This window comes from Ambystoma mexicanum, chromosome 12 (genome assembly GCF_040938575.1).
Source record: "Ambystoma mexicanum isolate Mex_15411 chromosome 12, UKY_AmexF1_1, whole genome shotgun sequence".
NCBI classification, from domain to species: Eukaryota; Metazoa; Chordata; class Amphibia; order Caudata; family Ambystomatidae; genus Ambystoma; species Ambystoma mexicanum.
The window spans coordinates 694,810,445-694,834,026 of record NC_090936.1 but is presented as its reverse complement, the minus strand read 5'-3'; the positions used below and the strand labels follow the sequence as shown (position 1 = coordinate 694,834,026).

The 23,582-nt window shown below is 47.3% G+C and overlaps 1 protein-coding gene across 3 annotated transcripts in view; it reads left to right on the top strand.

The window, feature by feature from the left end:
* Positions 1–23,582, top strand: part of CELSR1 (cadherin EGF LAG seven-pass G-type receptor 1) — a 526,468-nt gene that overhangs the window by 347,207 nt on the left and 155,679 nt on the right. For all 3 annotated transcript variants that reach the window (XM_069629236.1, XM_069629235.1, XM_069629237.1), the window contains exons 6-9: positions 5,984–6,141; positions 7,117–7,280; positions 15,061–15,186; positions 18,976–19,142. In XM_069629236.1, the coding sequence (XP_069485337.1) occupies positions 5,984–6,141; positions 7,117–7,280; positions 15,061–15,186; positions 18,976–19,142 (615 nt within the window). The remainder of the gene's footprint in view (positions 1–5,983; positions 6,142–7,116; positions 7,281–15,060; positions 15,187–18,975; positions 19,143–23,582) is intronic.

Below are 23,582 nucleotides of genomic sequence, written 5' to 3'. Positions count from 1 at the left end.
CCTGGCAAATGCCTAATGCTTATAAGCAAGCCAAAACAGTTGGCTTTGCCAATGCTTGTTTTTTAACAGGACTTCAGTGAAAGGCACACATGCTTATAAATCGAGTGGCTGAAGGCATACCTGGTTTAGGCATGTTTATTACACCAGTAGCATGTTTACTGAAATACTGGCAGGCACTTTGAGAGCAAAGTTGACGATAAGGCTTGTTTAATTGGACTGAAAGAGTTCCCATGAGGTGGCGTTTTTGAGGGAAGGGGCAGGAACTGGGTGGGAATGGCTACATGGGCAGTCAATGGGTGGGCAAATAACCAAACAGCACCTTCAAGCTTTGTGTCCCTCCTCATAGGCCCTCCTCATAGGCCATCTCAAGACCTTCCTCTTTTCTTCTGCCTTCGCTCCCCCTCTCCCTTGCTGATCGGCTCTCTCTTGGCACTGTGCACCTGGCCACCCTCTGTCCTTCTGGCCCAGGTACCTGCTCGCCCCGCCACCCACCCACACTGCCTCCGGGCCACCCCTTGCACTGAGGTCTGTACCTGTACCCATACAGCCCCCCCCGCCTTTTTGTCCCTGCACTTATCAGACCTACCCTGCCTGCTGCCTTAAACCTAGCACTTGCCAATTGCTGGCTGCGCTACCACTGTGTTGCCTTTATTATGTATTTATTTATTTATTATTACTTATCTGTTTCTCCTTTGCTTTGCACTTTTCACCTCCCCCTCTCCCATGCACTTGTGCGTTCTCAATGTCAGTGGGCCTAGTAAGATCGTTGTTTTGTTCTCCTCTGTTCCCCTCCCGTGCCTTGTCGCGCTCTGAAACACTTGTGTACGAGCGCGTTAGAAATAAAATATCAATATCTCTCCCCAACTGTACTCTAATGCAATAGTTTTGGCTTATAGGTGGCTCTGCCACCTAATAGCCCAAACGAAAGCACTGCTGATAGTGCAGTAGGAATTGCTCCACGTTAGTGCTGTACATTTCTGTTGGCTGCAAGAGGCCTTGTGTTGGACGTTCCCCTGCGTTTATGCACCACAACGGGATCGAGAAAAGTTTCTTAAACATAGCCGTCACAGCTGTAAAACGTAGATTTAACAAGTTACTGTCAACTTCTGTGTTTTATCCTGTGATATGTGGTTTGCTAATACTTTCACTTAAAAGGTGCCTGTTTCTGTGGTTCCGATAATCCAGATAAACAGGCGGTCACGCTGTGGAGGAGAGCCCCTCCAGTGAGTGAGCGGATACACGAGGACACATTTGCATGGAGAAAGGTGTCGATGTTTGGATTGTAATCTAGACATGGCTGCAGAATGTGCCATCATCTCGATGTTTAAACTCAGTCAGTGATCATTAACTGTACAGTTTAGCTACTTTGCAAAGTCACATTTTTCACCTTGAATAGTAACTTGCACACCTGCGAAACAGGGCCCTAAATTAGATGAGAGTATTTGTTGTCCTGCCTATTAATGCGTACCCTGTGCCCTGAATCATGGCATACGGCACAGAAGGGAGCCTAGTACACGCCAGGCACAGCCTGAAAATAAAATCGATTGAACGTTTGTAGGACTTGCAGCCCTTGGGAGTTCCTCTTATGTTTCCACATTTCTCTGCCACGACCTCTGCAAACTATGACGGGGCTTGGCCTTGGACGAGAGTGCACGCCATGAGTCATTTTGCACTGCGCGGTTCTCAGGCCCTGACAAGTAAAGCATTAGAACGTGTCTGGAGCTCTGGGAATCTGGCAGAAATCTGAGCCGAACCGTTCGGAGCGCTCCTCGGCATTCAGGGGGAGCCTGGCCCGCGTAGCTGCCAACCTGAGGGATTGTGTCAGCTGCTATTGCTACAGGAAATGGAAAATACTGTCCCGCTGCCATCGCATGATATTACAGAAGCAGCGTTGAAATGTGGCTGCTTTCCTTTTTAAATGCATAATTAGTTTACAGTAAAAAGAACACTATCAAGCTGGGTGGTAGCATGGAAAGGTAATGTCCCAGTGTTTGCATGTGTGTGGATTGTGAGTGTTGGGCAGCGTTCTCCTCATGATTTTTGTGCTGCCGTACTAGCAGTTCGTGGGACGGGCTATGTGTTCCCCATTGATAGGCGCGACCTCACAGTATCCTGCATGCACTCTCTCCATGCCATGGGATTGTTGTGGGGATCATGTGGCTGGCGTGTGGGTAATGAGGGTTTACCTTCGGACCTATCGCTAAAACATGTTTTCATATGCCACATCCCATTGTATTTCCCTGATCATGGCCCGGCAATTCACGCTCCCAGCTAAAAAGTAAGCGCAAAGATACAGAGTCAAACCAATTATTGCCAGTTATGATTTGAGAAATATGAAGAGACTCATTTCATAATGCCCCAAGTGTGTGCTTAACAATGAATAATATGTGATGCCATGTCTTGATTCTCACACGTGGTAGTCTGCCTTGGCATAAAGAGATCCATCATTGACAATTCCGTGTAGCTCCATCTTCCAATCATTGAAGGAGTTTCTGGCAACCTGGCTCCGCCACGTGTGCTTGGAAAGGCGGCGCTCATTGGCTTCCACCAGCTGAGTCCAGAGATTGACTCCTGTGAAGTGAAAGGATGTGACGTGGCTGGCTCTGTGTTTGATCCTTTTCATTCCATAGCCTGTGTGAACGCATGGCTCGTTTTGAGTTAAGACTGAGCAAAAGGATAAGCTCGGAAGTCAAACACAGTATGAGAGTGGACCTCTGTAAAACCCTATGCTGTGCCTTAGAGCTTGCTCTGCACTTCATCAAATACCTTTAAAAATATATTTTTTTATATTTTAAAAAAACCTTTTAAAACAAGGCATGGCTTGAATAATCCCCAGGGATAGAGCAGAGTGTATTCTGAATAATAATTTGTCATGTTGTTGTTCAGTGAGAAGCATGTTTGTTGGTTCAAACTCCAAACTAAACTGTTTTGACTGAAGAAAAATGTGTCTCCCAGATCATTATCCGTTCGCAAAGTTAAATCCCCAATATCCTATCAAGTATCTGATACCGTGGATGCATGTGTGCGCTATTGTATGAGGTCTCCTCCACAACATTTCACTTCATCTCTAAAACTCAGGACATCCTGTCCTCACTCTCCTCCTATCACCTCCCTCCCTCTCTTCCCAGCTCTTCCTCCCGCCCTTCTGCAGCCACCCCTCCTCCCTCCTTCTCTGCCTTTCCCCTTTTCTCTGCTGACGAGGTTTCCAGACAAGTCCGATCTATGAAAGTCTCGTCTAAACAGGTTCACCCCTGTTCCTCCAAAACTATCAAGGACCACATCGACTCCCTGGCTCCTGCCCTGGCTGACTTTTGCAACCACTCCTTTGCCTCTGGAGTCTTCCCATCCCCTCTTAAGCACTCCCTTGTGCACTCCCTTCTTAAGAAACCCTCTTCCGACCCTTCCTGTCCGACTAACTATCACCCAATCTCCATCACTCCCTTCCTGGGCAAGCTCCTGGAGAAACTGGCCATCTCCCAGCTTAACCTCCATGCTGAATCTGTTGGTAGTCTTCATGACCATCAATCTGGCTTCAGAGCTGCCAGAAGCACGGAAACTGCTCTCCTGAACATCCGTGAGGACCTGCTCTCGAACCCCGACTCCAACACTCCGTGTGTTCTCATTCTGCTCGATCTCTCTTCTGCCTTTGACACTGTATGCCATCCTGCTCAACTGTCTCCGTGATAACCTGGGTATCACTGGTCAGGCTCTGGCGTGGCTGACCTCTTTCCTTTCCAATCGACCCTCCCAGGTCCAACTGGGGTCCTTCCTCTCTGACATCGTTTTCTCTACATTTGTTGTCCCCCAGGGATCTAATCTCTCTCCCTGGCTTTTCAACCAGTATCTGGCACTCCTTGCCCACCGCATCGTCGCTCTCTGACCCAACTTTCAGTGCTATGCGGACGATACCCAGCTCATTCTCAGGCTACCCTCGGCCTCCTCCTCTCCTTCCCTCATCTCTGACTATCTGTCTGCTACCCAGGAATGGTGTGCCGCCAATGACCTCTGCCTTAATGCCAGTAAGACTGAGATTCTACTCATCGGCACACCCACTCACTCCTTCCCTGTAGCTCTCTGGCCAGCCTCTCTTGGCCCTCTTCCTGCTCCTACCTGCAAGGCAAAAAACCTCGGGGTCATCTTCGACTCCACACTCTCCTTCTCTCCTCATATATCTGACGTCTCTAAGAAGTCACACTACCAGCTGCACCTCCTCAGAGGTATACTTCCGTTCCTCTCCTTCCCCCAGAAGCTCACTGTCTCCCGAGCCCTGGTTCTCTCGAAGCTGGACTACTGTAACAGCCTCTATCTTAATCTGCCTGCCTCCACTCTCCGCCCTCTGCAACTCATCCAGAACAGGACTGCGAGACTTGTCCTTGGCCTCAAGCCCAGGGACCGTATCTCTCCAGGACTGAAATCTCTACACTGGCTCCCAGTGGCTGCGAGGATTAACTTCAAAACCCTCTGCATTGTCCACAAGGCCTTCTGGGGCCTGGGGCCTAAATACCTTCAACTCTCCCTTCCTAAATATCTTCCTTCCCGAGCCCTTTGCTCATCCGTCTCCAACTCCCTCAGGGTCAGCCGCTTCTCGAAGCAACGAGCTGGGGGTAGATCTCTCTCTGCGGCAGGGGCCTCCCTCTGGAACAGCCTTCCTGCCTCCCTGAAACTTGAGGAGAACCATCTCCGGTTCCGGAAGCACCTCAAAACCTTCCTCTTTGCTTCTGCTTTCGCTCTCCCTCTCCCCTGCTAAATTCTTCACTGAAACTGCACTGAATCTGCAACTGGGCCACTCTCTCCGACCTCGGTCCTTGGCCCAGCCACTCTCCACTTGCACTGCCTCCCTGGCAACCCCTGCACTGCGGGACTGTCTCTGTATCCCTACAGCCCCCCTCCCCAGCACTTGTCTGCACTTACCTTGCACTTGCCACCAGCTGGCCCTATTATTTATTTTTTATTCTACTTACCCTGTACTGCACTTCCCCCCTCCCCCTTGCACTCTTCCCTCCCCCCTACCCCTGCACTTCCGCGATCTAAATGACACCTGGCCTAGTAGGATCGTTGTCTGTCTTCCCCTTCTTCCCCCTCCCTGCCTCGTCGCGCCTTGAAACACTTGTGTATAGGCGCATTACAAATGCCATATCATATCATATCATAACATTCATTCATCCACGGTGGCGAGTGACAATATTGCCTAGCCATGAATTCATGCAATTTCTTATTAGTACTTGCTGCTTACATTATGCACTCGGAATAACATGAGCATTGTTTGGTGGTTGTTCATGCCTGTTTGATGCAAGACTATGTTAGGAAATTGGTGTTGGAGTACCCAGGTGATGATGTGAAGGGAGACTAGTTTCTAGTGTTGACTGCATCTGAATCTCTTCTCACTCCCTCTTTCTCTTTCCCTCCATCTCTATCCAGCCCTTTACCTCTCACTCCCGCTCTCTTCTCTCCCACGGTCCCCTTTGATTGATCCGCTTCTTATTTCTTCCCGCATATGGTCTGAAGCCATGGAGCCACGCGTCCATGGCCCCACCTTGCTGGTGCATTTCATGATGTATCTTTCTGCATGCATGTGTGTAGCTGGTCTGCTCTTCCATGTGGGAGCATGCTGATGCTGGCCCATGCATGCCAACATTATCCATTCCATTCAGTAGACACACGCCCAGTCCTGGTTTTAACCTCGCTTGTTGGGGCCTGTTGTCCCAGGTTTCCAATGGAGAAGCCCAGAATTACAACTGCCAGTTTACAGAGTTAAAACCAGGACTGGACTGTTGTCTCCCAAATGGAATGGATACATTTGGCATGCACGTTGGCCCTCTTCTTGGTGAATGAGCTGTAGTCAATGAACAGAAGATTATCTGCATTCCCAATGTTTTTCTTGTGCTATTTGAACGCTTTGCACAGGTGTTTGTTTCTCATTTTTCTAAGAAGTCATTTGATCCTAAGCCAATAAAGCTTGACATTTCCCTTTTTTTCTTGGCAGCCCAACATTGGCAGATTAGGTATCCCACATGGGCCATCTGGGGAGAAAGTTGCCGTGGTTACGGTGGACGATTGTGACACTGCGGTGGCTGTGCGTTTTGGAAATGTCATTAAGAATTACACGTGCGCCGCCCAAGGAACCCAAACCGGCTCTAAAAAGTAAGGCACGGCCCATAAGGACCCACTATTTATTTGCAAATAGAACTGTTTTTTTCAGATGTAGACGTCATCAGACATTAGGTCATCATAACAGCAGATAACATGTAAGTGTCAAACTGAGAATGGGTGTAGCTCTCAAATCGAGTTTGTATCGTTGCTGGCACTTTGCAGGCACTTTGCAGTGACTGCCATGCTGGCCACACGCGAGCCAATCAGCATTGCAGGGTCGGCATCCCTGGCTGATAAGGACCCTGCCCCTCCCTGCTTATGCTTAGCCTCTTAGATGATGAGCCTACCCCGCCCCGATGTGCCTGCCTGGGAGGAACAGAGTTTACATATAAATGGTGGGCTGGTATACATCCTAGCTTGGCTTCCACGTACAGGCCTGGTGGTGCTCTACGCTTACAGAGGACCTGCCCATAAGGCTGCTTTTATTTTTTTTAATTTTTGCATTTTTAAAGCACTCACATCGAGGCGCTGTTACAGGAATAGTTATTTCTTTGGTTTTTTTTTAGTTGCGTAATTGTTTTTGTCTTAGTTGCGTATTTATAACACGCTTATTTATTACACGCCCAGAGGTTTCTAAGCACGAACCCACGGATCGAACCTGTGTTGTTTCGTGTCGTCTTCCTTCCAAGGCGAACACGTTGCCCCTGAGCTATCCTCCCGGCGAATCCTCCTTTCATGTACACATAAGAAGGCAGCCTGAAACAGAGGGGAGATAACCATAGGGTGGGTGCTGTTGAAAACCAGGTTGCAGAGCGGGATGTTGAAGCAGTATTGCTTTCAATTTAACATCACACACATGGAGTGCTGGTGTGCAAACATAGTGTTTCCGGTGTCTTGATTCGGAACATTTCTGTGTAATTATATATACATTACATCAATGTGTACGATCACAATCGGAAAGATCACGCAGAATAGAGGAATATCACAATGCGTTTGTTTAATAACTATTTCCTATGGTATCTGTAGATCTTTGGACTTGACGGGCCCCCTGCTGCTTGGCGGAGTTCCGAACTTGCCCGAGGATTTCCCTGTACAGAACAGACAGTTCATCGGCTGCATGAGGAATCTCTCCATTGACAACAGACCAATAGATATGGCTAGTTTTATAGCCAACAATGGCACTATAGCAGGTAAGACGCAATTGACGTGAGGGGTGTGGGTGAACTGGAGGGAAGCTTGCTGCGCATGGCAGCAATAGTAATAACGCCCCAGCACAGCCCGGTAGGGATTATCATTAAGCATGATGATCCCTGCATTACAGGGAGCAAATCATTCCACAGCACAGACCCAGGTCATGCTCCCATTCTCTTGGGGCACGCAGCCATGTTCTTTCATCTAACACAGTTGAAAGATCAACATGGCATGTGTACAGAAGTTAGATTATCCCATGATGTACAGAGAGGGTGGGGTCTTCACTACATGTACATTTATCAAAATGTAAAAGAATGTGAAGCCATGGTACAGAGGCCTGGCGGGGGGGGGGGGGGTTTGGGGGGGGCAGGGTGAAAGGAACTTTCTTCATTTCCCTCCTCAAATTGAATGGAGCTTGGCCCGCCTCTTGGCTCCCAGATGAAAACACTTATTCTGGGCAGCGTCGCACTCATGCCCACAACAGGAGAAGGCATATCTTCTAATTTTCCTTATTTAGCTGTTTTTTAGCACACAATTATTGGGAATCCCGCACCATCTACACAGCATCACAATGTTATTTTGACTTCCTTTGGGAAGACTGGTGTGGCAACGTTGTGAATCGGTCACTAAAATAATGTCAAGGTAAAATGCTTTTGTATTGCCCCAAATCATCAGCAGTGTAGTTTCAAAGTGCCTATACTAGCCTATTGTGCATGTTTCGGGAGAAAAAAAGAGTGTAAAAAGGGTTAGGGTTGCAGACGGAGGGAGTAGATGGAGCAGGAGGAGAATGTTTAGTTATACTATGGATGCATGTCAGTCCAAAATATGTGTACCCCTTCTAGAGAGAGAGGCGACACAATGATATGTGTTTTGTGATAATCTACCATAGGGATTGTGTTTTCTAGGCAGCTTTGGAGTAATATAAGTCAACATGGTGTTGTGTTGGGGACATGAGGGGCCTGGGAGTATCCTCTGGCAAAGCTGCTAGACATGTAGGCATTACTTAATGTTTAATGTAGTCTCGTATAGACTGCATTCCAACCAGTGCCTATCCTACCTCTTTTCCCACTGCTTCATTTGTGACAGAATGGTCCAGTCACAAAATACCATGCTGACTCTTAAAGAAAGCCCAAGGGTGTTTGTTGAAAATAAGTGGTCAGATGGCTTTTAATTCTCAAAGTTCTTCGGTCCTACTGAGGTTTTTGTAGGACTGGCGCTATGGCTGGCCCTTTTATCTCTAGTCTGCCCCAGGGTGTTAGTTATAATAGGATCAGCAACCCCTACCTGTCTTTTCTTTTCTCTGCACTTCAGGTGTTTTCCCTAAATCGCCAGGGATCTTCTAACTCTCCCTTACTTTTTCCTGCTTCGTATTCTATGGGAGTAATGAGCGGTGCCTTCATTCACCCAGTGTCACACTCACTTCATAGCTAAAGTCTCGTACCTGTCCCTGATCCCTTATAAATCTTCCTCCTCCCACTCCCTTGCTGACCCTCCAGTCTCTCACTCCACCTTTCCACCTCCACCCTTCGCTCTAACTTCCTTCCCCACTTTTTACTGTTCCTCCATGCCAATAGCTACTCCTGCACTCCCCGCCTCTTTCTCTACTGCTATTACCACTCAGCTACTACCGCCTCCCCTTAGCTGCCTTCCTCTCTCTCTCTCTGGACCCCCAGGGATATCGTGCCCTGCTCACTCCTCTCGCTAGCCCCTAGTCAGAACCTTGGGGACACCCAGGGATATGGTGCCTTGCACACCCCTCTTCTACCGACTACCGCTCTACTACTTAATTCCTTCACTCGCTACTCCCCCTGCATACTATCCTTTCGCCCGACTACTAATACCACCTCTGCCACTAATACTACGTACCTCTGCTACTCCCGCTCTACCTCTACACCTCACACTCTCCCTTTTCTCACCCTCAAATACTCCACAGACCCCCTCCTTAATAACAACCTCCTCACTCCAGTCGCGCTTGCATCCTCTGGACTCTTGGACGTCCTCCACTGCCTCACGTCCTCACCCAACTAACCCACACTAAAGCATTCACACAGTCTTACTTTAATACCCCAACCCATCCCAGGATTGGGCACCTATCTTAACGAATAAATTACCTTGCTCCAGGGGGTGGAACTGGTGAAGGCCATGGGAGGGCTTAAAAGTGCTGTAAGCCCCACCCTTTTCCAAAATGGACACTTCTGCGGTCCAGGAACATTGCGTTGCTCAAGGCCTGCGGGGCCTTTTTAAAATAATAATATTCCCTGGTGGCATAACAGGTTTAAGGCCTTTGTGAGGCCTTTATTTATTATTTAAAATAATCCCTGGTGGGCTAGCGGGGCTCCTTGTATAATGCTACACCAGGGTGCCTGCTTATCCTATGAAGATTAGGACAAACCTAAGAATTTCAACACACACCTTCATATTGTCAAACAACTTTTGCTGTGGGAACAAAAAGTTCCTCATATGCACAACATATCTGGCCGAGTTGTGGTACATAAACACATATTTTTTAATGACACCTAAAAAATGAATTATCAATACACAAATACAATAAATGCAATGTAAATACAAAAGAATGTACAAAACAGACGAAATAATTGCACATAGCCACATGTAAAATACGTGTTGTGTACTCAAGAAAAGTGAGAATGCAATCATGGGGGATGGCACTGTGACACTTGGCTCACTCCCCCCTTTCAAAAATGAAATAAACCCTACTCTGGGATTCTTGAAGCTGCTGATGATTATTTTGTCATCAACAAGGAAAAGGGACTTTAGAAGTACAGCCCAGCTTCGGGGATCAGTTAGTGTTAGGTACATAGCCCACTTTTACCCCATGTGGTAGCTCCCTGTAGGTTCTGCTGGCTTTACTGGGTTGTAGATTTGTTTTGCCTCTTAGCAATGCGTAATCCAAACCTAATGAGAACGTGGCTCTATGTTTTCTGTGCTCTGCCTTAAGAGTCCTTATGACTCCTGAGCCAGAGGTACCTCAAAGCTTTCCCGAGAGAGTGCCCTGCCTCTGATAGTCATGTGGCTCGGGTGGTGGTGGCTTTTCCACCTGCGTAAAGTGGCTCCACAGTGTGGAATCTATTTTCCCTTACTAGGTCCTTTTTGACCCTCTCCTCCTTTCATCAAAATTAAGTTTGTCTTTGTTTGCCTCAAAGACCTTAAGGATCATATGACTAACCCTCATCACTAAAACTGCACTATGGAACGCCTGCTGCTCAAGGAAGTGCCGAAGCTCTGCACCAGCATCATTTACCACTGCAAATAATCAGACAGCAAAGCTCTGCCTCCCCAAGATGACTGTAAGGCCCCCTCAGTGAAGGTTGTCTTAGTTTACCTCAAAGACCTGAAGGGGTACATGACTAGTCCTCTTTGGGTCCTCTACTTGATGCATGTGTCCTAGGGCTGGGGGCTGTAGTCGGACTGAAACAATTTCTGGTATATGCCTATCTGGGACAGTGTGGATTCACTCCATTGTGTAAGAGCCCTTGCTGTGTGCATGGGTGTGACGAAATCAACTTCGGTGGCACCAGTGGTCCTGGGATGAATATCGGTTTCTAAACCATCAATCAGCCCCACACCTCTAGTACACCAGAAGGGATCCAAACAGATTGGAACATAAGTACATTATACATTTCCTTGTCCAATTTTGGTAACGCAGACGGAACGACAGGCTTATCTCTGCAAGGTTGTGAATCGTTGGTTAGTTTCAACACAGCGGAAATATAATTATTACCCAATGATAAAAGGGACTGTCCAGTCAAGGTTGCTTAAACATATCTACTTTATTATTATTACAACAGACAGTTCTAGCACACTACAAAATACAACCCAAACTGTCAAGGAACCCAGAGGACAGACATTTTCATGAAGGAAAGGGATGCACTCTGGATACTGACAGGGGGGAAGTCAGTAAAGCAATCAGTCTTAACTGTTCAAGGATATTTGGCTCAGCACCAAAGGAGCAGGGGTGGTAAATGTCACTAGGGGCCTTCGGGGAAGGACCAGGGAGACAGAACCACAATGTACCTGGTGCTTGAGATAATCTTGATGCTCGACAGTGTGGAGTTGGTGCCAGGACACTTTGCAGCTCCTGAGTTCAAGATGGGAGACAGCTGCGGGTATCAGGTGGCAGGCAGTTCGGCAAGCAAGTCTGGACGGACGGCTGCAGGCTGGCCTACACAGCAGCTCGGGGTCAAGAATCGTCTCTGTGTTGGTTGGCGGATCTGGAACGCTGGTTGAGGGGTCTCGGACTGCTTTATGACTGCAGCGTGACAGCAATCAGTGGCGCAGTTGGTCGCGGTTCGAGCATTCGACTGCCTCAAAAATATCCTAAAAAGATGGACGCTTGTTGATGCTTGTGTGGCATTCCTCCTAGCTTCTTCGCAGGGCTTGTGGCATACTTTCAAGGTGGACAGCCCAAAGCTGAGGAGAGTTTTTGCAGGCAATGGCTTTGTCCTTTGTTCAGAGACTCTGTAGCAATTTCCACCTAGGAAGCTTGCTGGCAGAACCTAGTAGGGCATGCTGTGTGCTGGCTGGGTACAGGTTCTGGAGCTGTTGGATGGGTCCTCCGAGTCCGGTATCTCCCTCTGTTCCTGGGGAGATGTTTAGGGGAGGGATCTTGCTTCCCTCTTTCAAATCCTAGCCTTCCTTCACTGGCGTAAACTGTAAGGTAGACTGTACCTTCGCCAGGGTCCAATGCTGAGTTATTTTTTCCTGATTCTGGTGAAGCCTTCAGATGATCTGCTAAGTGAGGGCTCAGCCCTCTTTTAAAGCTAAATCGGACCCAGTGATTGGTGTAGGCTAAGCCTACCTTAAGGAGACAATCCAGGGTCCCCACCAACACTCTTCTTTTATGCATGAGGTCAGGGTTAGAGTCTGTTGTCTGCTGTAGATCAAACTCCCTCTCTGGTTAACTGAGCCCTCTGTGGCTCTTGATCAAAGTGCAGGTGTCCCTTGAAGTTTGTGATGAGAACAGACTGTCTGTCTCCCTTAAATCACATACTTCTCCCTCTGAAAGTGGTCTGCTCTGCAGGGCTTGCCTACGGTAAACAGTGGACCCAAACATGGCATTCACTGTCCTTCATACAGAGGGGTGGGAACTATCTTCAAGTTGACACATTGCATATCAAAGAGGTGTTAGCTTTCCTGCCCATTGTTAAGTTCTGTGACCAGGCCTATTTGCAGTCCTGTTTCAATTAACTCTTATCATTATGCGCTGCCCCCACACAGAACTTAGACAATAGAACAGGAAGGATCCATGGAGCCTGTGATAATTAATTAGGCTGGCCATGGGAGGAGGAAGGTGTTGCCCTTCTCCTCTGGATGTTTTTGTGCACCCCTCGCTGTCACCTGTCAAATAAATGTGACAGGGAGGACTGCACCTGTGGGCTGCGTCCCCCAGAGTACACTGGACTATGTGTTTGATGTTTCGGCGAGCATTAGAAAATGTGTGTGGATTAGCCCCACACATTTTTTGGAGGTTGATCGCCCATCATTCATTTTCATTTTTAAAAAAATCAAAAAGCCCAGGCGAGCACACACTACCTATGGATGGTCGAATTCCTCACAATGGGTGTGCTTGGAGGGATGGCTGGCCATTGGCTGATCCCCCTAGCCCACATTTGAATAGTGCTTGGTGTGTGAATGGATACTGTTTTCACTTACTGCCTCCTCTACCAGCATCCTTTGACACTCTGAATAATCTGACTGCAATGTTCTGCCTCCCAAAGATGATTGTAAAGCACCCTCAACAGTGCTACTTCCTCCTCATTCGGTGGTGACAGCTGGATCCCAGCTCCTGTTCGAAGGCCTCTTCTTCCTGAAGCTCTGAATCATGCCTAGATCACCTGACAGAGAAGCGTGTGCCTTTCTCTGTCAGCACTCAAATGACTCTCTATGCCAAACCAACCAGAGAATCTCGATCCCTGGACATTGGTCAAGTGCTCTTACTCCATCTACCCCAACCGGGAAGCTCCAGAGGCATGTGCTGCCTTAACTCCTGCAACTGCACCACTGAACTTGTCACACTGGTTCTTCTTTCATGGCAGGCTCATCACTGGTGTGACTCTCCAAGCAAATCACAATCGTTCTTCACTTGGGGGCCCTTCTAATTATCCGGCCTCAGAAGCTGAATCATGGGACGAGGACAACATGAATGCTGCATCACCGGGAACCGCTGACGGCAGTCGACACACTATTCAACTCCTCTGGGCCCTCTGTGACCTAGAATCACTGGATAGAGAAACATTCCTCTTTCCAGCAGTCATAGAGTCCCGGGTGCACTAATGTGCCGACACTGAAGCCCACAGCAGTCACTAAACAACCTGTGAAGTAACCGCCACTGGAAAACACCAATTGCTTCCGGCAGAACTGCTTATACAGTCCCAGGGTATTACTCACCAGATCCTCTAGCGCTACTGGCAGATCTTTTCTTTGAATCTTTCTCTCCTGAGACCCCTTCTTCATCTTCTGAGACTCTCAAGGGCTTCCCTCCACTGGAAACTCTAGGAACTGCTTCTTAGAGCACTTCTGCAAAATGGTACTCTTTCCTGCCAATGACTGCCCATGTTCACACCACTGGTCCCTCTTTGTCTCTACTTGAACTTGCCAGCCTAGATGGCAACCCCTGTACATAATTATTACTGACTTTTCCTTTCTAGGTGGGGCCCCCTATTGACTAAAGAACTCTACCTTAAAATGGTTTCTTCTTACCTGATACATTGTGGCATTTTCGATTTTACAAAGTTACATTCCTGAGAGTCTATAGTTTTTCCCTTTGCCTTTTCATACTTAAAGATAATATCTTTAAAGAAATATATTGTGTGGACTATCCCTCATTGGGTATTAATGGAAAGTGTGTACTGTACCTGTGAACAGCCCACCCCACCTCCTGAGAGTTAGACTTGGGCTGCTCAGTCACCACTTAGCAAGCCTGGTGGGCTTGACGGAGTAACTAGCGGTACTGGAGTTAGGCAGATATTCCCGAGGCTCCTCAACACAGGACCTTAAGGAAATGCTCCCTAACACTGAGAAAAGTTTTTGTAAAAAAATATTTAATTCAAAAGAGCCTTTAGTTCAGTGGAGTAACTTTGCTGAAAATGTTAGACATCTGATGAAAAGGTGCCCCAGCCAAATGAATGGGAACAAAATGGATTGCCATGAAAGTTGGAGGGGACAAATAACCCCTGTCCCCCCTAAAATTGCGCCCATGCTTTAGTTTGATCTTCACGTGTGCTAAGGTGTTTTTACGCATTTGGCGAGGGGATGAGGAAGGAGGCTGGGGGCACAGAATGAATTGCATTTAATTTCCCTGAAATGTGTGATTGTGCTTGTGAATACAGTCCGCGATCCGAGCATTTTGCTTGCCAGTACCCCCTGTCCCCCGCGTCAGGGTGCTGATGTCCCCAACAAGATAACATTTGATATACAATGCTTCCTGTTGGAAGTGTGGCCAGTGCTCTAACAGCTCAGTTAAGGTCGGCTCCCTGACTCTGGTGTACCCCTGCACTCATTTTGGGGGGGGGGGGGGGTCCTAGGTTTCACAGCATTTATATACACACTGACTGTACACATATCCTTATTTTGCAATTGCCCATAAACATTGTAGCGGACCTCTTTTGATGAGTTTGTTGATTTGCATATTACATGTTTGTATGTACAGCAGCTTAAATATATCATACCATTATTGATTCGGGGCATTAGTTAGCAAACGCGGTTTAAGAAAAGGTCTGGAAATGTTTGTTGGATCCGAACAGATCTGTTTTCACACCACAGGATGTTCAGCAAAGAAAAACTTCTGTGAGAAGACGGTTTGTCAGAATGGCGGCACCTGTGTTAATAAATGGAGCACCTATGCCTGTGAGTGCCCGCTGCACTTTGGTGGAAAGAACTGTGAGCAAGGTACAGTGAACGCTTACTTTTGTATCCTATCCATGTTGATAAATGTTCTTCAAGTGCCAAATCCTTGACAGCATGTAGGTATCCACGTCTGATTGTTGTGCAGATACGTTCCAGTGGGTTATGGAAGAAGTGGGCAAAGACGCATCAGTCGATATGGACTGTGTCTGGATGTTAGACGCATTGTGCAAACCCCTCGCAGCAGTGCCCGTGAAGCTGTCATCTTGAGATTCGCCTCTAAACAGGTCGTAGCCTGGCGCCTCTGGCCTGCTCTTATCCGGTTCCCAAGCTTTGGAGCCGGGGAAGGCCTGCCACTGTGCTGAGTGTGGCATAAGTGAGAGTGGGAACGCTGCATGCCTTTTAAATGAAGCCAGCCCATATAATAATTATAGATCCATATGTTCCAATCTTTCCACAGACAACATAACTAATCTGCACGTTTGCTGGAGATAATTGTAATTTAGCATATTGTGTTCTCCCTTCTTTTCTTAACTAATGGGGTTTGCATTTTTCTTTCTACAAGTGACGCTAATCAAGACCAGGATCATAAAGGCCTGTGTTATATAGTTAGCAAAAATAATAGTTACAGCAGCCGCTCAGTCAGTTAACTGAAAACGTTAATCAGATCATGTATGCGTCCTCAAAACAATGCCCTTTTCGTTAGTCAGGCTCAGTTGTTCAATATAAAACTAACAATTGTTCTTATGGCTTTAAATAAAAAATGTAAATGTGGCCATTCTTGTACTTTGAAATTAGACGAAGGCACGTCAGGTATGAAATGTTTTGCCTATGACCCCTTGCCAGTGAGAAACCAGTTTCAACCAGGTTTTCATGCCCCTCGCCCTTCGCAGGCTCCGAAAAGAGTCAAAAGGTGGCAGGTCCCAGCCTGGCTTGTCGCGGGGTAATGCCACATACACCTGCTGGTCTGGTATCCTGTGCAGGCTACGGGAAGACTACAAACGTCTGGTAGGCCAGTGCCCTTGCAAAAATAACTGTCCAAATGTGTCTCTGACCATTCTATATAACCTCTGCTTACTTTCATTTGCCTGCAAGCCTAAAATGTGCTGTGATCCCAGAAGCACTTGCCTTGACTTCTGTAAATAAGATGGCATTGCCCAGCCTGCCTTACACTTTGTCCCAGGCACGTTCGATAAAGTTCATGGCAGGGAATTGTTTGGCAGGACAAGAAAGCATGAACATTTTAGAAGTGTGGCTAAGAGTGATATGGGCAGGTCCCGCGTCCTGCTTCCTCGATTCTCCCTGCCCCCTTCTCCCGCAGAGGATACATCTCAATGCAGGGCGTTCTATTCCTCCATAGCAGTCGAGTTGTCCAAATAAAACTGATACCTTTAGGAACTTGAATGTATTTTAGTTGTGAAAGTTTTCCAGGGCCAGTTATTTGGTAGGTTGTGTGTTGGGTCTCATCAGGTGGAACTTGGGAGCCAGTACTTTGGAGTTCATCTGCGAGTATTAGTGTATCATAACGACAAGGTGATTTGTAGAGAGACCCTATGCGGCGTTGTAGGAAAGGGAGACTAGCAGCACCTGTACATTTCTGGTGACTTATTTGGAGATGGAGAAGTGTCAGCCAAAGTCTTCCATTGTTGATGATGTGCCCAAGGCTCCAGCTACAGACGCCTCCGCAGTTGGGGAGCAGCCGCCCAGCCCCAGCAGGTTGTCGATGTTTCCATTGCAGAAGGTCCTTTACAGAGGCTTAATGTATTGCCTGGTTGCAAACCGACATGCCAAGCCAACCCCTCTGGTGAAGAAGCAGCACACATTGCAGTGGCAGCAGATTCGTGGGCACAAGAGATCCTCCCTGGTGCACACCTCTCGGCCCGGCATTCCGTACCGCTGAAGGACGCCACAAGCACGTTGATGTCCCGCTCCCGCAGTCTGTCAGGAAGTAGATTGTGGCATGTTGCACTTCTGTAGTTTCTCCATGGAGGAAGCTAGAGGTCATTGTACCTTCTGATGGACCGGCACGCAGCGTGCTGATATTTTCGTACACGTCATCACAGCCCATGCCGTTTCATTTTTTCCAGTGAACTTGTGTTGCAACCGGTGCCAAGTAATTTTTGTTTTGTTTTCATAAATCCCACATAACATGTTATTTTTGGACTCTCCTGATAAGTTCGAACAGCTGGTTGGAAACCTTTGAAGGGCTGAAAGCTTTTTTAAAGTCAAACGGCTGCAAACGTGCCATGCTTCATATCTCTCAGGAAAGCATGGGGGTAGTAGGTCTCATACTCTCTAAATGTGTTGCCTTCAAAATATTTGTCTTCTCGTTCCACATCGTGCAAACGGCCACCACCCGGAGCCAGCAAAAGGAAGGGGGTGTGCCTCATGTTTCATACCCCTTGACACAGCACTGTTACATGCCCCCAGCAAACAGTAGCCACTGGCTACTGGAAATGCTGCAATGAAATGTACAGTACTCTCCTGCATCGGAGACTACCGAATAGATGTGCTGTTCTTATGTGCAAGGGCCGCTTCCCAAATCTATATATCAAACATCGTCCATTTTCAACTGAAATAATTGTCTAGAGTCACATTTCGGAAGTAGGATATTTTCCGTTGAAGGGACCCTCTGTTATATTACTGTCAGCAAAAGCGATGGGTCACTTAGGTAGAAAATATCGGTCCCCGTTCTGGATGGGGAGTAGGGTCGGAACCCCCCTCTGCCCTCTTAGTTCCTCTGCTCCTTTTTCTAATGCACTGCAGATTTCTCCTTTGAGGTGATGGGGTAAAGGGCAGGCACTGTATGATAGGTTATTTATAACGCGCTTAATATCCAGAGGTTTCCAAGCACGGACCCGGGGATCGATCCTGTGTTGCTCTGTGTTGTCTTGCTTCCAAGGCGAGCACATTGCTGCTGAGCTATCCTCCCGAGACAAAAAGTCTCTGCAGCCAGAGAGCGCAACTAATCAGAACATTAACTAAGGCTGGCCTTGCTTGCTCCTCTGCCACCCACCCACATGCTGCTTTGAAAGCTCTCCTGTTATTGACCACCCTGTGTGGTAAAAGCAACAGGCGTTGAAGGTCTTCTGCTACTTGTTGCATGGTTGTTCTCCGTTCTATATTGTGCTCCCATTCCTTGGCGCATGTGGGGGAGGGGGAGGGGACTCTAGGCCGCAGTGGGGTCCCGTGCTCACACCACAGCATCAGTGGTATGAGCACGGCACTGAGTGGGGTTTGCCCTTCATCACTAAAGCCAACAAATGAGCCCGTGCATCATGATCCCTGCCGCTTTCTAATCTTTGTCTCAGACAGACTGCAGCAATGGACCCGCAGGGTCGAGCCGGGCAACAGCAGCAGCTATGTGGAGGTGCTGGGAATGAGCACCTCTTAGGCTGGTTGGCTCCTCCCGGCGCCCTCGGAGGCATAAGCTTGTGTGTGCAGACAGACATTTTCCACCTAATAGACACATACCACATTTATTTATTTATTTATGATTTGTATAGGGCAAGACCACTGACCCTAGGGCTTAAGGGCGCTGACATAAACAAAAAGTGGCTAAGAGCCGCAGGAGAAGGATAGTGAAGGAGGGAGACTGACGGTAGAGGCCATGACATTGGCCTCTACCAATGTCACAGACTATTCTTTGTAAGGAAAAGAAAGCAATTGCTCCATGAACTGTTTACAGTTAAACATTAATTTCGGAAGGGGTCAAAGAAAATTAAAATGAAATATCGGGGTCCAGTTGTAAAATATTATAATCACAATGTGATGTGAAGGGCATTTATGTTTCTGCACCAACATCATGACCGCGCCTCTTTTCTTCCTTTCCAGCCATGCCTTTTCCCAAGCACTTCCACGGGGAGGGCATTATCCTCTGGAGTGAGCTGGATATCACCATATCTGTGCCCTGGTACATTGGGCTCATGTTCAGGACCCGGATTGTGGATGGCATGCTGCTGCAGGCCAATGCCGGAACTACCTCCAAGATCAACATCCAGGTAAGACCGGAATGCCTTGCACCACATTTAAGGAATTTAAAATACTTTATTGAATATCCATCAGTGATGCCATATAAACAACCAGGTCGAGGCACAGTACCTTCTGAACCACCTCCAGATAGCACAGAATGTTGCAACCAGACTCTTGCCGAAATTTAAAAGATGCTAACGCATCACTCTGGGTCTCTGGACCCTGCACAGACTTCCTGTCGAATGCAGGATCTATTTCAAAACACTCTACATCACCAATTGGGCCGTCTAAAGGAGAACCCAGGAGACATTCTCAAGAAATTCGCCCTTTCTTATGTCCTGTCAAGGTATTGAAATCCAGCTGGGCAGTCCTGCTGACAGTCCCATGGTCCACCAGGAAAAGGTAAGGAAGGACCTTAATCACATGTATGGCCGCCAACCTCTAGAACATCATGCCTAGACAACTTTGCATAGAATGACCTGTGGCGATCAGAAGAAGGCCAAGGGCACTGATCTTCCATGTTTAGAGATGCTTTATTTGAAGTTAAGTGAAAACTCCTGATTCCCTAAACTATGGGTTTTCCCTTCCTAACACAAACTAACTAGGGTACTCGTCAGTTGTCAGTGAGTCCAAAAGGAAGATCTGTTCTCAAACTAATCTAATCTGACCCTGCCACTATCAAAGCAACCAAGTCAGAGGGTAATGACTCCCCTCTTCTGTGGGCTGCTTCTCAGCAAGTTCACTTTAGTAAAGTATTCGTTAGTAGTTCTTGGTAACTACTTTTCTCAAATTGTATAGTTCAGATATTGGGTTCTTCAACTTTTCAACAGTGTCTTTTACACATTGATATGCACTCTGTTTTATTCTTCTCTCTTGTGACCTTTGTTGTTTCTGTTCCCCTCTTGCCTAGGGCAATTCCCATCTTTCCTTGTTTATTAAACTTGAGCCTTTTTCTCTACTCAATGTTCAGTCTTTTCCCTAGCTTGCCAAGTACGACTGTTCCAATGTTTCTCACTCTTTTCCTACACTTGGTAGTTACTGGGACGAGTATAAGACTCCCAGTAATGATTCTCACACCTTTCCAGCACTTGGTAGTTACTGGGATGAGTGTGAGGGTTGCAGTAATACTTCTCATTCTTCTCCTTCACTTGGTTGCCACTGGAACAAGTGTGAGGGTCCCAGTAATGCCTCTCACTCTTTTCCCTACACTTGGTAGTTACTGGGACGAGTATAAGTCTTCCAGTAATGATTCTCACACCTTTCCAACACTTGGTAGTTACTGGGATGAGTGTGAGGGTTGCAGTAATACTTCTCATTCTTCTCCTTCACTTGGTTGCCACTGGAACAAGTGTGAGGGTCCCAGTAATACCTCTCACTCTTCTCCTTCACTTGGTAGTTACTGGGATGAGTGTGAGCGTTGCAGTAATACTTCTCATTCTTCTCCTTCACTTGGTTGCCACTGGAACAAGTGTGAGGGTCCCAGTAATACCTCTCACTCTTCTCCTTCACTTGGTAGTTCCTGGGACGAGTATGAAGGTTCCAGTGATATTTCTCACTCGTCTCCTTCACTTGGTTCTTACTGGGACAAGTGGGAGTGTTCAAGTAAGTGTGAGTGTTCCCACACTTTTCCCCTTATCTGTCTTTTTCTGGGACAATTATGAGGGTTCCAGTAATGATTGCCACTCTCACTGGGTATTTCACCTACTTGAACCTTACTGGGATAAGCATGAATGTTCCACTCATTGGTTATTTTCGGTTCCCCATTCGGGTTTCCCGCTCTCCCTGTTACCTTTCTGCCTCGGGGATCGCGTCACCGGGTTTGCAGTCAGCATGGAGCCTTCTTCAGTGATGCCGGGTTTGCATGCGGGCTTGTTGTTTCCTCATCGTTCTGCACACTCTGCGGTGCCTTCGGGTAGGTGGTCTCAGCATTGTTTGGGAACACCCAAGTCCACCAAGCTTCGGTCATGCCACCACTTTTCACTCGGTCACTCCTTGGACCTTCTGTCAGTCCTTCAGCTCCTCTGACCTCAGGTTCTCCTGAGCCTAACATACCCAGCTTTGCACGCCTGCTTCCTCTCTGCACCTGCGTCTCTGCCTCCTTCAGCTCCTGTCTCCCAGCAGATTTGGATTTCCCGGGTTTCACTCTCTCCCAGGTCTCCTCCTTTCCTACTTATGATGTGGCTGTCGGACCTCCCTGGCGGAGTGGCAAAATCCCTCTTCTCTGTCCTGTTCACACTTTGTATTACTGGGGTGCTTTTGGTCGTCTCAGTACTGAGTAGGTATCCCGTTTCAGATTAACTCCAGGGTTCCGCAGATAAAAATAACAAGTCTCAGCTTGTTTTTCATGTTTTCTTCTGGTAGGTGTCACTAGTGACAGGTTATAGGTGGATTGGTTCAGGAGTTACTCATCGGAACGGGAGTCCTTGACCCAATGGGGGAATCACTCCCTGTGAGGTCCCGCATTGCCTCTACCCCTAGGGGTATCACTCCATTACTGAAACCCCCTAAAACAGCAACTTTTATTTACACCCCATATGTATGTGGGGGGATGGGAATGGTATAAAATTGATGTAGGGGGGACTGTTAGGGGTTCTCCACTTATTTATGGGGTGAAAAGGGGGTTTCAGTAAAATGGTCACAGCAATCACATAGATCCCACCTAGGAAGAGTATTTTGCAGCAGGCTCCCCTCCCTAGCCTCACAGGGAAAGGCTCCCGCCTGGGGAGAAGTGACTGAATCCCGCGATTCAACGCAGACGACTTGATCTTTAGGAAACTGCTGAAACGAGGTGAACGGCAAGCAATATGTTTTTCCTAATCTCTCATATGAGGGTGAGGCTGGGATGGACTGAAAATTCAGATACAACCAATCCCTGTGACAACCAATCCGGTGAGCTCAAACAAAGATCACCCCGCACACTGGATAACATTCTTTAGACCATCCAACCAGGAAACAGACGTCTTTCCCAATCCCAGTGACGTCTGGAGCCTCGAAGACCAATACATCGATAAGCAAGCATGAATGGCTTTTTGGTACTGCTTATTCAATGGGCCGTCAACGACACATGCCAGCATGCAACGAAGGTGCCCTTATAAACTGGATATTCCAGCAACAGGACACATGCCACAAATCTGATATCCCAGCCAATCCCAATTAAATCAAGTTCTTCATTTGGACAACATTACGCACCACCAAATGCTAAGACAACGTCCCACAAGTTAGACATTCCACCAGCAAGTCACACTCCATGAACCAGATGTCCCCAATTGGCATCCAGGCAGGAACTGCAGATTCGCAAATATTGATAAACGTGAACACCATTCTGATGCTTACTCAACTGCACTGGCAGCAACTCACACCTGCATATGCCTAGGGTAATACCCCTCAACTAGATATCACAGCAGCAGTACACACGTCAACTTCATGGCCTCCGGCCTCTGAATAGGGAATATAGTAAGAGAACACATCTTCAGCACAATCAGACACTATAATCAGAAAACGCTGGGTTGAGCCCAGTATTCCCTCATCTCTACCCGTAGTCCAGGAACCTATAACCCCTGAACATGTCATCTAATAACCAACCATCCCAACAAAAACCTTACACATCATGCGTAGTCCAGGAACCTATAACCCCTGGACATGTCATCTAACAACCAACCTTCCCAACAAACAACTTACACATCATGCGTAGTCCAGGAACCTATAACCCCTGGAGATGTCATCTAATAACCAACCTTCCCAACAAATACCTTACACATCATGCATAGTCCAGGAACCTATAACCCCTGGACATGTCATCTAACAACCAACCTTCCCAACAAACAACTTACACATCATGCTCTTTCTTCCCAACCTATGCGCCATCCATGAAACAGCAAACACACACCTTGGAGCCGCCTGTCAGGTTATACAGTGCCTCCTACTATATACTTGCCCCTGCTTAACTTGACTCACATCCGACCACGTTGCATCCCAGCCATACCTCCTCCTCTTGCAGAACCAAACTCCAGGAGTGCTACGCAAAACCCAGCTACATTACAATACAGTAAAGGGTGCAAAGCGATGGCAAATACAAACAAGTCACTTCACATGACCACTTTGTTCACCTTGCAGGTCACAAGATTCTTAATGTACACAATACAGAAATGGAAGCATGCATTATTTTAAACGAGAAGAACAGGTGTATTCGGTATGGACACTGTGGTGGTGCATTTGATTTGATGTCTGTTGCAATGTTTATAGCAGAGACCAACTGCTGCTGCCCAACTCTCCTCCTCGAAACTTCATTGAAAAAGTATATTTGTCATTAGATTTTCAATGGAGTGTAGAACCCGCTTTTGCCTGATTGGCTTATAATCGCATGTGCCCTAAGTTTCGAACACAATTACAAATGATCAAGGTAGGCTAGGACGTCCCCTACAGAGGTCAAAGGTTACAGTAACATGTGGCAATGGGAAAAATGTCCATTG